This window comes from Embiotoca jacksoni, unplaced genomic scaffold, assembly GCF_022577435.1.
Source record: "Embiotoca jacksoni isolate LCO1_2020_lvr unplaced genomic scaffold, fEmbJac1.0.p SCAF_5, whole genome shotgun sequence".
NCBI classification, from domain to species: domain Eukaryota; kingdom Metazoa; phylum Chordata; class Actinopteri; family Embiotocidae; genus Embiotoca; species Embiotoca jacksoni.
Window position 1 is genome coordinate 7,733,854 of NW_027185403.1, and position 14,581 is coordinate 7,748,434.

The window sequence follows — 14,581 nt, forward strand, 5'->3', positions numbered from 1 at the left end:
GCCCCCTCCAACAAATGTAGCTGCAGAAAGCACAGCACAAACAGACACATGCACAGCAGAGTGAGACAGATGTGCTACATCATTGAGGCCACTGGTTACATTGTGACCCTGAGGACCAGTCTGAAAGGGGCTTCTACAAAGTACTCTATCAAGAAACCTTATTCCTATACCACCTGCTTTTTGTGATGTATTTTTCTCTTATTAGATTTTGGAGTTATGCACAACACTAACATAAACTCCTTCCATTTAAAAACTTACGTAGAAATAAATCTGATTCTTCTTCTTCGATAGAATACACATCACATTGATCTATTGTAATATAATTATAGCGAGGTGTACTCAGGCCCTTATGACGATGTAGAGATATTAGAAGCTTTTTATATGTATGTAATGTATGTATGTATGTAATGTATATTTTTGCACAGTTCTTTTGTCAGCTGTCCTTGCTGCAGCTTTTCTGCTTTTATTTTGGATTCTGAGTTTAACTTCTTTATATTTTAACATGATAGTTTGCCAGTACACTTGTTCATGTTTCTTAACTGATCAAATACTACAAACCCTGCTGCTTTTATTTGAACACGCTCATAGCTTGAAACCTTGGGATGACTCTTCAAGTTTATAGCCACCTTTGTGTGACTTCTTAGCGTGATCATGTTTAGTAGGTTTTGTTAAACCAGATAACAGGAAGATATCCTGGGTATGTTGAACCTGCTTCATGGCAGATCCCATGTGCTTTTGCAACTGCTCTGACTGACTTTCCCGTCTTCTTCCACTTATCAGATGCTTTAAAAAAAAAAAGAATTGGCAAGTGTTTTTTAGTTGTATGTTAAAACCAAAACCCAGCACAACACTATCATATATTGTTTATCTAAATGTATTAGCATAGTGGTTTGATGTTAGCGGAGGGAAAATGCATCTGAATTTCCCTGAGAAATTACAAAACAATAAAAGTCAAAGGATTGTATCGGAAAAAGTAAACAAATGTACTTTCTTATCGCAAATAAATGTTTTTTCCTCGACTCGGCCTGCATGTACTTTTTTCCAGCCTTGACATTTGCCATGTAGGATCAGGGAGGAAGTGGGCACACACTGAAATAGGCGTTTTTCCTTCCAACTGTCGTTCTGCTGGGAATCTTTGGGTGCCTTTCTATAATATTGTGAGGTTCTTTTGTAAGGACTTTACTTTGTAAATTGCCCTGAGAATTTGTATAGGCTAAACAAAATTTTATTAAAATGCAAAATGAATTGCACCAAAAGGTGGGTCTGCAAAGTAAGTATAAGACTTTGGGGGGGCTAATACTTATGTACATGCCTTACATCTTAATTATTGTTTGTGTGATAATGAAAAATATCTTTCACCTTCAAAGAGTTAAGCATGTTTTGTAAAACAAATGGTAGGCTACACCCTACCACCAACCGCAATGCTTTGAAACAGGAAAAACACCAAGGGTGGGAGGGGTGTATACTTAAAGACATATAAATAAATATATTATTCTACATTATTTTGAGTTCAGCTTATCATTAAAAGTGTGTTTTATTTTATGGATAAAGTCTATTAATAATATTAGGCTATGTATTTGTATTTTTAAGAATAACTGTAGGTTATCATCTTTGTTACAACAAAGGTACAACATGATTTTTTTTTTTTTTATTATTGTACTCTATTAATCACTGAGGTGAAATTCTTTCACTACAGCAGTATCCCCAGGGGGAACTGCTGCAACAGGCTGCCACGACCGCAGCGCCAACTAACCTGAAGTACATGTTTTTTGGGTGTTGGGAAGGAGCCGGAGAACCTGGAGAGAACCCACGCAGGCACAAGGGGAACATGCAAACTCCGCACGGAAAGTCCCAGGACTGGATTCGAACACGGAACCTTTTTGCTGTGAGGCGACAATGCTAACCACTGCACCACCGTGCCACCCTAAGTAAAGAGCTTATTCACCAGCAATTGTTGTCACATTGTCTCAACAACAATTTGAGATGGGCCAAACAAGCTTTACCATGCATTACAGGTTCCAGAGTGTGTCCAAGTGCAAGGACAACTTTAAATTTGATAAACACTCAATCGAGATGTTTGCCCAGCCAAAACTACCTCCTTTAATTGTATTACATTTCCTCTCCTGCACACAGTGTCTGTCCAGGCTGCACACTCCTCTGTCATAGTGAAGACTCCCACCACCAGGCTGATGCCTCTGTTGCCCAGCTGAGTGAACCTCTGTCCATTCTACCTGGCTGCTGCTCTTTATCTGCTTGGACTTCACGGAGGCCCACAAGCCGGTGCCCAGCACCATCAGGTAGAAGACTGCCATCACCACCACTCCTGGGATGTTTAGGCTCATCGTGTTCTGACTGAATAAACGGACTCTGAATCTCTCTGACACTTTTCACAACTGTCTCAAAACAAGAAAAGCAGGTGTTAAAGTCAGGTTCTGTCTGATAACTACATAACCCAAGATACAACACAGATAATACATGCTTCTTGAGATCTATGAATCAAATGGTTTTATCAGCACATAAGGCTTTATCTAACCAACATCAACAGAGGGAATTTGACCCACATTTATGCGGTTGCATTTAAAAACCTTATTTTAGAATAAGTATCTAAAATCGTTATGCCTTAAAAACTCTCAAAGTTTTGAGAGTAAAAATATTAATCATTTAGCCTTGATTAATAAAGGAAACCTTGTAAATTTTAGACCAATTAAAGAAATATTACTGTGTAAATCATTGATGATGTTCAAAAACTATAGAATGCAGATCATTTATCATCAGTGATGAACTTGACAAAGATTTTATCATGTTTTAACAACTGGTCTCCTCCCACTCAGTCACTACAATGCCTGATAGTTTTCCACAGCCCAGACAGCCCTCAATCTGTGTGCAGTCCTGTGAGGTGAATTCATTTTCTATCAGAACCAGTTTTTTTTTAAAACCCCCAAAAAAGTAAAGTAAACAAAACATGAAAACTAAACATGTTTTACAAACTAAAGAACAGTTCTTCAGAGGAATAAACATATTATGAATAAATTTGTGCAGCAAACCAAAAAGTCAGAAAAATAAACCTGTTCCCTGCTCTTTTTTTTTTCTCTTGAAATGCCAGTTTCATATTGTCACTCATCTAGTTAATAATTTCAAAAGAAAGAAATCAAGGATGACATTTAAACTAACACAAATAATTCACATAGCATAATCCTAAATAATTTGTTTGTAATTGACATACTTCATTGAATTAGCTGAAGTAGACAGAAAATGTACAAGACCATTTCCCAAAAAGTTAGAACACTGTAAAGTGTCAATAAAAAACAGAATGTGATGATTTGCATATGTTATCCAATATTTATTTTAAGAGATCAAAAACAAGTCAAATGTTAAAACTGAGAAATGTTACTGTTTTTTGGAGAATATTTAATAATTTTGAATTTAATGGCAACAATGTTTGTTTGTATTTACATTTTACAAAGCATGCTTACTTTTTTGGAAATGGTGTTGTATCCACTTTGTCTAAAATCATATTCTGCACCGAAAGTGTTCAGGAATCAGCATGGATAAAGAGACAGCTTAGTTAATGCAGAGGCAGAAGATGAAGATACAGATAGGACAGAATCAATGTGTGTACAATGTTCACAATTGCACCACAGTATATAGCATAGTATAAGGCATAACTCATAAAGTGGTAGCATATATATATATGATATATATAGATATATACTGTACTGTATATACTGTGCATTTTATATTTTATATTTATATTTTATATTTTTTTACTGCTATTTTACTGCTATTTTATTGCTTTTCTATTGTTCTATTATTATCTTATTGCTTCTGTATGCTGCTGTAGCGAAAAAAAATTTCCCCTCGGGGATTAATAAAGTAACTACCTTACCTAACCTAACCGAACCATTCAACATAAAGATTATCAATTGGGGGAGAAAAAAAAAAAAAAAAGCTATTGAGGTGGCGAAACGCTTTGGAAATTGTGAATAACATCATTTGTCTCTTCAAAAACAAAACGACACAAAAACGACACGCGATGCCGTCATAAGCTGTACAAAGTGCGCGTTTTCTGCTCAGCGACCGGACTCGGAACTGCCTCCTTCAAATGCGCACTTCACGCGTTTCACCGCGGGGGGGCACTATCGAGCGCCAAACGGCTCGGCGCAGGCGCAAGCGGCACTTCACACAACCGCAATAAGCAAACATGGCGGCGGCCGTCGACAGTGTTGTGAAAGTGTAAGTTTACCTTTATTTTATTTTTTTTTTGTCAGAGTAAAACGACCAAACCCGCTCGGAGGCGCGCGGTCGATTGACGACCTGTCGCGTTTCCGCGCATAAAACTGCACACATCGCATCCTCGCGGGTCTTGAACACAGGAACTGTCCCGAGAGAATAACGTTATCCAGTGTGCTAACGGTTAGCCTGTTAGCTGTGGGGCAAACCCATTGTGAAGCTGTATTTTTACTCTCCGTGTCCAACTCCGCCCGTCGCCGCCGTCGCCGTCGAGGAGGTCGTTTAAAGCGTTTTTAACACGCAGTTTTCAACAAACTGTTTTGCGGTCAGCCGTTTTTCGCAAGATGAAGGGCAGTTTAATTCTCGTTTAACCTCCCAGGTTGGCGGGCGCTTTGTTGTGCCAACAATCACCCTTTTGTTCCGCACACCTCCTCCTTCATGCTGCGTGTGATCGTCGGAGCCAGACGCGGGGTTTTAATTTTTTATTTTTTATTATCTGTGTGTTTTTTTTTTTAATCTTGTCTATTCGCAGGTAAACACGGTGAACTGACAGTCTTTGAGCTGTTACGATACAACAATGCGACAAATTGCTTAAGAGAGAAGCTGAGGAGAATAATTACTGTATTTTATTAATTTTTTTTAACCATAATTACACATTTTAAATACTGGAAATATATATATTTTTAAATTTATTTATGGTAATATTTAGAAATGACAAAGGGGCGTATAAAAACATGTATGAATGACCCGAGTTTTGAGGATGGTGCAATTTGCAAGCAAAGTTGTCCAGTGGAGCCATTTGCAAGTGTTTGTCTGCTCATTTGTTACAGTAGGTCTGAAGCTCATTTGTCACATCATCAAAGTAAGTTTTTTTTTTTTTATTGCCGTGCCAGCCACACGACCCATTCAAAGTCATTTATTCAAACGTCAAAAGGAGTTTTTAATGTGGATGTAGTCATAAAATATCGATTCACCGAAGTGTTGTGTTTCGTGGTCCTCTGTGGATTTTTAATTACCAATTTACACGCAGTGATTTGGTGCCAATTCCTTTGTTTAGAGGCGATAAACAGTAGTGCAAAAATGTCCAACTACTGTCCAACTTTCCACCTCAGATTTGACCCATTGTAGCGCTGTGTTCTTTAAACTACACATTTTCCTAAAATCAGATTGAAAAAAAAAAAAAATTACAATACGTCACCTCGCTTAAAGAGTCACAGCGATATGTTCAAGGCCAACCTCTGTAACACGATGCGTGTTTGTATCGACAGACCCTCGCCAGCACATTTGGCCCTGTAGCGTGCACTAAAAATTGTAATGGAAAACAGTTTTAGGTGCAACAGTGTCACCAATGCATTGTTTGGAGATCAGCAAGCACCTAATGTTTATTTCATAACAGCATACGGTTCCAGTTTACCAGGTACCTGGGTCATCATTTCTTTAAAAAAATAAAATTGAAATTGCAATTCAGAGTCTTTGTCAGTGGCTTGTATGTAATCTTGTCTAACGATGGCACTCAAATTCAAGTTTCCGTGAAAAAGCAACACGGTGAGATCTACCCCGAGAGGTTAGAAAAATAAACGTTCGCAGCTCCGCCGCCGAACCCGCAGGTATTAGGAGGAAAAAGTACGGCAACAGAGAGCGAGTAATGCAAACCTCAAGGAAGCGTGCAGCTGCGGGTGGTAATTTTGAAAACATTCAACTGTAGCGCTACAGTTTTGTGTTTCACGCAGTGTTCATTATTCTACTTTTGTTTAATTTGCGTCGTGCATCCAGCAATAATTATTTGCCGCGTATCCCGATCTGTGTTATTTCACCTGTCCGTGTCCAAACTTCCACATTTCAGACTGGGAGAGCAGTATTACAGAGATGCCATGGAGCAGTGTCACAGTTACAACGCTCGCCTGTGTGCCGAGCGCAGCATTCTCATGCCTTTCCTGGACTCTCAGACTGGTGTGGCTCAGTCCAACTGTTACATCTGGATGGAGAAGAGACACCGAAGCGCAGGCATGTAGTTGGTGCTGAATGATGGTTCAGTCGGATCTTTAATTTACTTCGAGTTCAATTACGCGTTTGATTAAAAAAAACAACAACTGTAAATACAAACTATGATAAAAAAAAAAAGAAAATTAGATACAAAAGTTCTTGTTGAAAGTGATTTGTGATATTTTTTTGCTTTATCATGATGTCAGTATATATTAAAAAAAAAAAAAAAAATCCTAATATAATCATGCTATTGTAATTCATACCGTGCCATCTGTACAGCATATACATCCTGCAAAACAGTTGCGAGTGCCCTCGGAAACAGAAAAACGTACTTCATCTCTTTGGCTTTGTCCCGTGTACTGTTCTGTGTCGCATCAGGTGTCGGTCCGGGGCAGCTGTACACCTACCCAGCCCGTCGCTGGAGGAAGAAAAGACGTTCTCACCCCCCGGAGGACCCCCGTTTGGCCTTCCCCCCTCTCAAAGCAGGTACAAGCTCTGCTGAAATGTTTTTTTTTTTGTTGTTTTTTTTTTCTCATCGCCAAAAAAACATTTGAGGGGTCAGATTAATTCATGCGGTTAGAATTTCAATCAAATATTTATATTTAACAGCCAGTGAGAAGAGCCCCCCCCCCCTCCCCCCCCCCGTTGTGTTTTAATTGAAGGGATTCATTTCTTTTGTACGTCTCGTCCTGTTTCCGCGTGATGCCGATGCATGCATTACTGTTGCCCTGGTTTTGTGCAGCAGATTTGGAGCTGGGCCTGAAGCGCGATGCCCTGGGAGCAGTGGACGGCAGCAGTTTGGAGGCGCTGCTGAAAGGGGAGCCCCTTGACAGGAGGAGCGGCGTGTCGGACCTCCGTGGGCCCGAAGACGACCCAGCCACTGTGGAACCCCCTGCTACATCAACGGCCACTCACACGTCCTCCGGCCGTGTCCGTAAGGTCAGGCTCACACCGCCTCAGCGTTTCATAACCTAACAGACTGAACCGACGGCGACGGATGACCGCAGCGCTTCACGACAAACAGAAATATATTCAGGAAACACTTTCCACCGGATTAGAAGTACCGGCTTTTCCGCTGCTTATACGAAACCTCTCGTCAGACGGAGCCCGTGCGCAGAATGTGGAAAACACGTCCCGACACGATTGTTTTATTTGCTTCGTTTTAAATGGTAGCCGCGGGTTGTAACTCGCGACGTTGTTGAAGTTGGCTGTCCATAAGTGGTTTTGGTTTACCTTAACGTTGTGACAACGCGATTCAGACATTACTCCCTTTTCACCTCGGCCTTCGGCTTGTTATTAGCCCTCCAATTAAGATAACCTGACAAATACACACGGTTAATTGCAAAACACACCACGTTAACTGACTGTAACTACTCGCGTTGATAACACAGGTTTGTATTCAAAAAAAATTGCGCGTGTTTTCATAAGCCGCGTTGTTTCGAGCTCTCAAGTTACCAAATTTTTGATGTCGATATAAGCGATGCAAAAATAGTTAAACGGGGCAATTTCTGAGGAAGCATCAGATTCTAGGAATATGCTGGCTGTAAAATAGAGCTCATACGTTTCATACAGTGAACTGACCCAAACTCTGTCACTGCAGAGAGTACTGGACCACGACGACTACTTGGATGATCTGGATGACGAAGACTTTGAGGACGAGACCCCCAAAAGACGAGGAAAAAGCAAGTCCAAGGTGGGTTTCTTTTGTATTCTGTCAGCAGATCAAGTGACACCGATCAACGCGCTCACGTTCACCGCCGGAGACGGTTCTTCTCCAAAAAGAGAAACCATTCCGTTCAGTTTCGTCACATTTTGCGGATGAGTTTTGATTCTCCGCGTCGGCATTTCTTAACTACAGCGTGGTTATTGTTGTCACGGCAATGCAAACGCCTGCATCGGCGTGTCGCGCCCGGCGCCACTCCACCTTTCCGCCTCTGGCGGTGCCCCGTAAGATCTCCTGTAAACGAACAAACATTCGCCTCGAGCTGTCACAAATTGACGAATGCATTCCTCTCTCGTAACGTTTGCAAAGCTGATTTAAAAAAAAAAAAAAAAAAAAAAGTGAAGCATGTAAACAAAGTAAATTGCGGTTTCAGTCGTGCCGTCTGTTTTTAAACGGGTTCTTCAGGGCCGCAGCGACAAGAATGGCAAGAAGAAAACGGAGGCTGCAGCTGCAGCGCTGGAGGAGAGGGACAAACCGTACGCCTGCGACAGTGAGTAGCAGCGTCCTCTGTAACGTCTGTGTGCGTCATGCATGTCGGCAAGAGAAGCTTTTACTTTTTCGCCCTGAAAGACAAAGACGAGCCTTCTGCCATGCATGGCGTGATCTTAAAGACCCCACCTGGAACTTAAATTTGACTACGTAGAATTTGGGAAAGTTGCTCTCCTCTATTTTTTTTTAACTTTTTTTTTTTTTTCCCCCCGAGATGCTGCTCCGTGTGTGCGCTCTCTTAACTGCCCGTCGGCCTTAGCTCACTGTGCCGATGCTCACCGGCGCCGTTCGGGTTTGCTACATATCGCGTCCGTCAAAAATTCGTCACGTGAAAAATAAGTTAAAGGATAATTTGACAAGTCGGATTTGGAGCGCCGAACGGCGCTCCTCCACCTCGGTTCCACCTCGGGCCTTTTTGGACAGTCGTTACAATTAGCCGCCATCACTTTTTAACACTTTTGTGTGACCGTGTTTGTGTGTGTCAGTTTGTGGGAAGCGCTACAAGAATCGTCCCGGCCTGAGCTACCACTATACACACTCTCACCTGGCCGAGGAGGAGGGCGAGGACCGCGAGGAGATCGAGGCACCACCCACTCCTCGCCAGCCTGAGGAGCAGAAGAGTGAGTCACTCTCTAGTGCCGAGAGGTGGAGAGAGAGGGGAGGGAGGTTTGGTTGCATGCCTTGTAGCATGTGTGTGTTTGTTCAAGGGAAGTCGCTCTCATCCTTCTTCTTTTTTTTTTTTTTTGGTTCCGCTTTTTTTTTTTTTTTTTTTTTCATTTTTTGATTTTCATGATTTTCAAAACCCAAATTTGGGATTAGACACTGATCCAGACTGAAACATGCTTGCAGTTGGGAGTCCTGGCATTTTTTTTTCAGCAGATCATCCATCCCCCCTTTCCCCCCCCACACACACACACACACAACATATTCATCGCATTGCTGTTGTTTTTCTTTGTGCACGCGACACCGTGTTAGCAAATTCATACAAGAAGTGCGTTTTGTCAGTTTTTCACATCAATTAGTTTGGATCATGACTCGCATCATCGTCCAGTCAGTTACAGGGATTAAAAAAAAAAGGTCGACAGACACGACACGAACAGGTTTGTACTTCAAGAATTAAGATTACAATTAGAAAATGACTCTTGAATGACTTTTGAAATGTTAATTCGTCGGAGAGGTGTTTAACGGGTTTTCCTTGGCCGTTTAAAGCGACCGTTTTTGATGTGCACTGAACACTTTCTTCACCCGTTCTCCTGCTCAGCAACTAAGAAGGGTCCCAACGGACTGGCACTGCCCAACGATTACTGTGACTTCTGTCTGGGAGACTCCACCTTAAACCAGAAGACGGGCCAATCAGAGGAGCTGGTGTCCTGCTCAGACTGTGGACGCTCAGGTATGGACGAACTCCAGTTGTCTCTTGTCGCGCGGCAAAGGGAAAGGCGGCGGCAGATCTTCGTTATTTTATTTTTTATTTTTTTGGTGAAATAACGGGTCCTTGGTTTTAAGACACGGGCGGAGAAAAGCGCGCTCGACCGTTCTAGTCGGTGACTGTCGATTTCTACCAGCCGAAATGACATTTTATCAGCCCGAGCCAGCGAATTGAAAAGTTGTCTCTCTTCGACTCATTTTAAAATAAGAATCGTCTAAACGGGGCTCTAACGGCTCCCTCCACGAGACACCTAAAAGACTGGAGCTGCTTCATCGTGCGGGAGGAAAACCCAAACTCCCGACAGACCTGCTCCGCCTTGTTACAGGTGCTGAAAGCTAGAGTGTTACTGCAGTCGCCGCGATCTGAACGTTTGTCCCGTCTTCCCCCTGCAGGCCACCCGACGTGCCTGCAGTTCACACCGGTGATGATGGCTGCGGTGAAGACGTACCGCTGGCAGTGCATTGAGTGCAAGTGCTGCAACGTTTGTGGCACCTCGGAGAACGACGTGAGCCCCTTTGTGATATTTGCAGCCAATATACCGTCAGTCACGCCGTAATCGCTGCAGGCTGCTGCTGACGAAAGTGTCGGGTCAAACGGGAAAAACTAAACAAAAAAAAACAGCCTGGGGCTCATTTTGCCCGAAAGAAACGGGGACTGAATGTGATGCTCTGCTTAGTCAGCTTTTTGAAACCTGCGTGCAGGTTTACATCACCTGCACTCTGTTTTAATAACACAGGGACAAAATGGAGGGAACAAAGGTCTCTTTCTTTCTTTCTTTCTTTCTTTCTTTCTTTCTTTCTTTCTGTCTTTCTTTCTTTCTTCCTTCCACCTGTTTAGTTATCAACAGTTGCTGATGTTTGGTGTAACTGATACCTAGTCGCATATTTACAGATGCACGAGTTTGTTTTTACAGCAGGTCAGGAAGCCGATACACCAACGTCCCAAATAAAGTGTCTCTTAAATGACACTCTTTAAGAGTTCCGTTTTTTTTTTTTTTGAACTCCCACATTTATCTGCCTGCTCAGTTGTCTCATTTCATCAGTAGACTGAAACATAATGTCGTGTTTTTGCAGGACCAGCTGCTGTTTTGTGACGACTGTGACCGAGGCTACCACATGTACTGTCTAGCGCCACCCATGACTAACCCACCTGAGGGTAAGCGAGCTTACTTTACCCGCGAGACCGGGAGCATTTGTGCTTGTTGTTCCAAGACACCCGACACCTTCGGTTTATCCCGAGTCAGAGGCCGGCGTCGGGAAGGTCGCCGTCCCGGCAGCTACGACCCGGCTGGTCTGATCTGTTGCTTTATCCTCTGATCTGTTGTTTAGGGAGCCGAGAGGAAATCTTCACAGGGCTTTTTTTTTTTAATTTTTTTTTTTTTTTACTTTGTCGCAGAAATGCATTCATAAAAGACCCTCGGTACGTTGGTAGTTTTCCAAAACACACGGTCTTGACATTGCAGTAAGTAAACGGAAACATTAAGCAACCGCAGTTGGTATTTTAAAAGCAAGAGGTAATATCTTCTAAAAACATTACGTTACCGTGGTTTGTTTGCAAGTTATATGCTAAAAAAAAAAAAAAAATATTGCTAGCAAAGCAGTTTTATCTTTGGATGGAGACTAAGACGGTAAACTGAACAGTTTCACTCCAATAAAAGGGCGAACCAACACACGACGAATTCTTTTTGATTTAATCTGTCTAAAGAAGAGAATGCTCATCATTTGGCCGATTCATTGATAAAATCAGTTATTAAAAATGATTATTTATGCCTATCGCCTAATAAAGACGTCAACAAATTGCTTAACCGGAAGCATCTTCCGGCATGTTGGTGCGCAAGCTTTTACATCTAAGTGAACGCCTGCTACATTTAAGCCCCGTCAGCCCAGATACCGGCTGTACGGGCCGAGCGCACCCCGAGTCCTTTGTCACGTCATGTTTAAGCGTCCCGGTATCGTCCCTGAATTAGAATGCGATGTTAACGGGCAAACGCACATTCCACACGAAAGGACGCGTTTGTACTCGCAAACCGCGCGGTCTTCGATCCCCCGTTTTCACCGTGCCCCGTTGTGCTTTTCCAGGGAGCTGGAGCTGCCACCTGTGCCTGGCTCTGCTGAAGGACAAGGCCTCCATATACCAGCAGAACCAGAGCTCCGCCCCCGAGTGACATCACCGCCATGAACGCCACCCCCTCAGCACCAGGAGCCCGCCACCCGATCCAAAACGTCAGAACTCCTTCTCGGTTCAGAGCTCCAGGCTCTGCTCAGATGTAGCTGAGCCAGATCACAGATCAGCGTTAGAAAAGTCTGTACATCTACAGCGCCAATAAGGGGGGACTCAAAACCAAAACAGACCTCAGATCAGTGAACATGGGGATCAAACAAGAACAACACCAACCTGCCTGCAAAGTCGCCACGGCTCGTCTTCAAACGCGTAACATCCTGCGCGTATATACGACATAGACACACAGTTTATCCTGGACTGTTACACTCACTAGATACAGAGACAGAGAGCATGCAGTAACCATAGCAACTGCAGTCTCCATGAGAGCTCGCGGGAGAAAACGGATTAGCATCGCGGCTAATTATCTGCACCCTTTTCACACTCAAAGACACACAGTGTGGACTGTCGAGACAACCGTTTTTCTTCTGCCAAATTATCTATTTTTACTCCCCGAGAGTGATGAAAGGAAAACGTCACCACGTATATGGTCAAGGAATATTATTATTATTGTTATTGTTCTGGTTATTAGTGGGCTTTTGTAGTGGCATTTGTCCGTGTACTTTTGTCTGATCCATTGCAGCAGTTACCTTTTGAAGAGGTTTTCCCCGAGGGGGAGCCGATCAGTGCCAAGGTCCACACCCATCATACGAGACACACACACACACACACACACACACACACACACACACACGACAGCGGCTCCTCACACTGGCTCAAAAGGAAGCTCATCACAAGCACCACAATTCATCTTTGTTTTAAACCAGTGGTGCAAAGTGGTCAAATTAAGTCTGTTAGCACGGAAGCTTTTGGAGTCGCTCCTTCTAACTTTTCTGTCACCGGACAGATTAGTTACTTTAACCAAACACTACACAACTGAGCATATAACGTAGGCTGGGCTCATCAAAAATACAACTTTTTGGTAGGATGTCATTTTTTTTTTTTTTTTTAAACTGTTTCTACAAAAGATAGTGCAAACACTCTTATTTTGAAAAGCCAGATTTTTTTTTGTTTTTTTTTTTTTGTCAGTGTTAGATAATGCTTTTCTGATGGCGGTTCCAGACTAGTGACCATAAAGATGCATCCTTGAAGGTGTTTTTGTGCTAGCTTATTAGAAAATAGTTTGGCAGTGACACGATTCACTCGAACGTCATCTTAAAAACAGCTGCTGCTGAACCGATGACACAATAATTTACAAACTGTAGCTGCTTTTCTCATTTGTCACACGGAGGCAGATTTGCATGCAGATTGCACCTGAATGAATGCGCTCACCCTCACATCACGTGTTGTTTTTTTGTTGTTGTATTGTTTGTAATTTTTTTTTTTTTTTTTTATATTTTATATTACCTGATATTCCATTGGTATTGGGAGGTTTTTCTAGTAGAATTTTGTAAAGTCTGCAGTATAGCGAACACTTCAATATATAGCTCCTAATGCATTCTATGTACTGTATTGACTTTTTCTATTTTTGTTATGACTGTGACATGTTTGAATTTATTTGATTATTCTGATATGTCAGACCTCCATTATGAGTATTTGTAAAATGATGTAATTTGTTGTACTATTTTTATTTTTTACATTTCTTTGGTATTGAAGCCGATTTAGCCTGACTGAAATAAAATTCACTTTGAATGACGTGTCTATTATTTTTGCTTCAAATACTGAATTAATGGCGTATTAAAAGGGGCAGAATATAGATTTACTCAGCTGATCATTAGCTATTTTGTGTAGAATTGTAGTGTCTGGTTTTAAATACTGTCACCACCAGGGCTCGGTTTGTAACCCTTTTTAGTCCTCTGGAGGTAATCCACAAAAGAAAACATGACACTAAGGAAACGGAGGTGGTCAAAAAATTCGGCCCAGTCGTGGAAGAATTATGAAAACAAAGTATTACATGTATCTGCATATACTGTACAACTTTCTGTTAAAAAAAAAAAAAAATGAAGTATGTTGATGTGTTTGCATTATTATACTTTGTGTCACTGAGACCATGACTATATAATTTGTGTATGTTGTGGTTTTGGGACAAAAATAAAAAATAAAATTCGCCCGTAGGACACAAAAGATTTATGCTGTGTTCCAAATGGCGTACCTGTGTACCAACGCTCACTATTTTGAGTACGTAAGTGCGTTCACACCGTCAAGTACAGAAACATGAAGCACGCTACAAGAACACGGATTAAGTGCGAGCAGCAACAGGTTTCCTGTCTCCGCTTGCCTACCTGCTCACCACTTTTTAAATGCGCGTCCTTGGCTTCAGCACTTTGGACAGCTCCCTTCAGCCAGCTGAAGGTGGTGGAGCCGTCCCCGGAGCTGAAATGCAGCAGATAAAAACACCTGTCGGCTTCAATGCGATCTCATCCAAAAAGTTCCGCGGTGGACACTAGACGGATCCCGGTCTACCCGACAACCTAAAATGATTTAATGTCAATGATCATCGCAATTATGGAGTTTAAATGACTTGGTTGTGCTCTGCTGCTGCAGGTGTGCTGCTCCTCGCAGTAAACAAA

At 42.2% G+C, this 14,581-nt stretch overlaps 1 protein-coding gene across 2 annotated transcripts; it reads left to right on the forward strand.

The window, feature by feature from the left end:
- Window positions 1-4,169: 4,169 nt before the first annotated feature.
- Window positions 4,170-13,706, forward strand: dpf2l (D4, zinc and double PHD fingers family 2, like). 2 transcript variants are annotated; one of them, XM_069171901.1, is made up of 11 exons: window positions 4,170-4,233; window positions 6,074-6,234; window positions 6,592-6,699; window positions 6,956-7,152; window positions 7,814-7,906; window positions 8,342-8,426; window positions 8,911-9,045; window positions 9,687-9,818; window positions 10,247-10,359; window positions 10,928-11,009; window positions 11,933-13,706. In XM_069171901.1, the coding sequence occupies exons 1-11, from the start codon at window positions 4,202-4,204 to the stop codon at window positions 12,016-12,018; spliced, it is 1,224 nt and encodes a 407-aa protein (XP_069028002.1). In that variant the 5' UTR covers window positions 4,170-4,201; the 3' UTR covers window positions 12,019-13,706. The 2 variants fall into 2 exon arrangements, with proteins under 2 accessions (XP_069028002.1, XP_069028003.1); XM_069171902.1 differs by having other exon boundaries at window positions 6,959-7,152.
- Window positions 13,707-14,581: the final 875 nt, after the last annotated feature.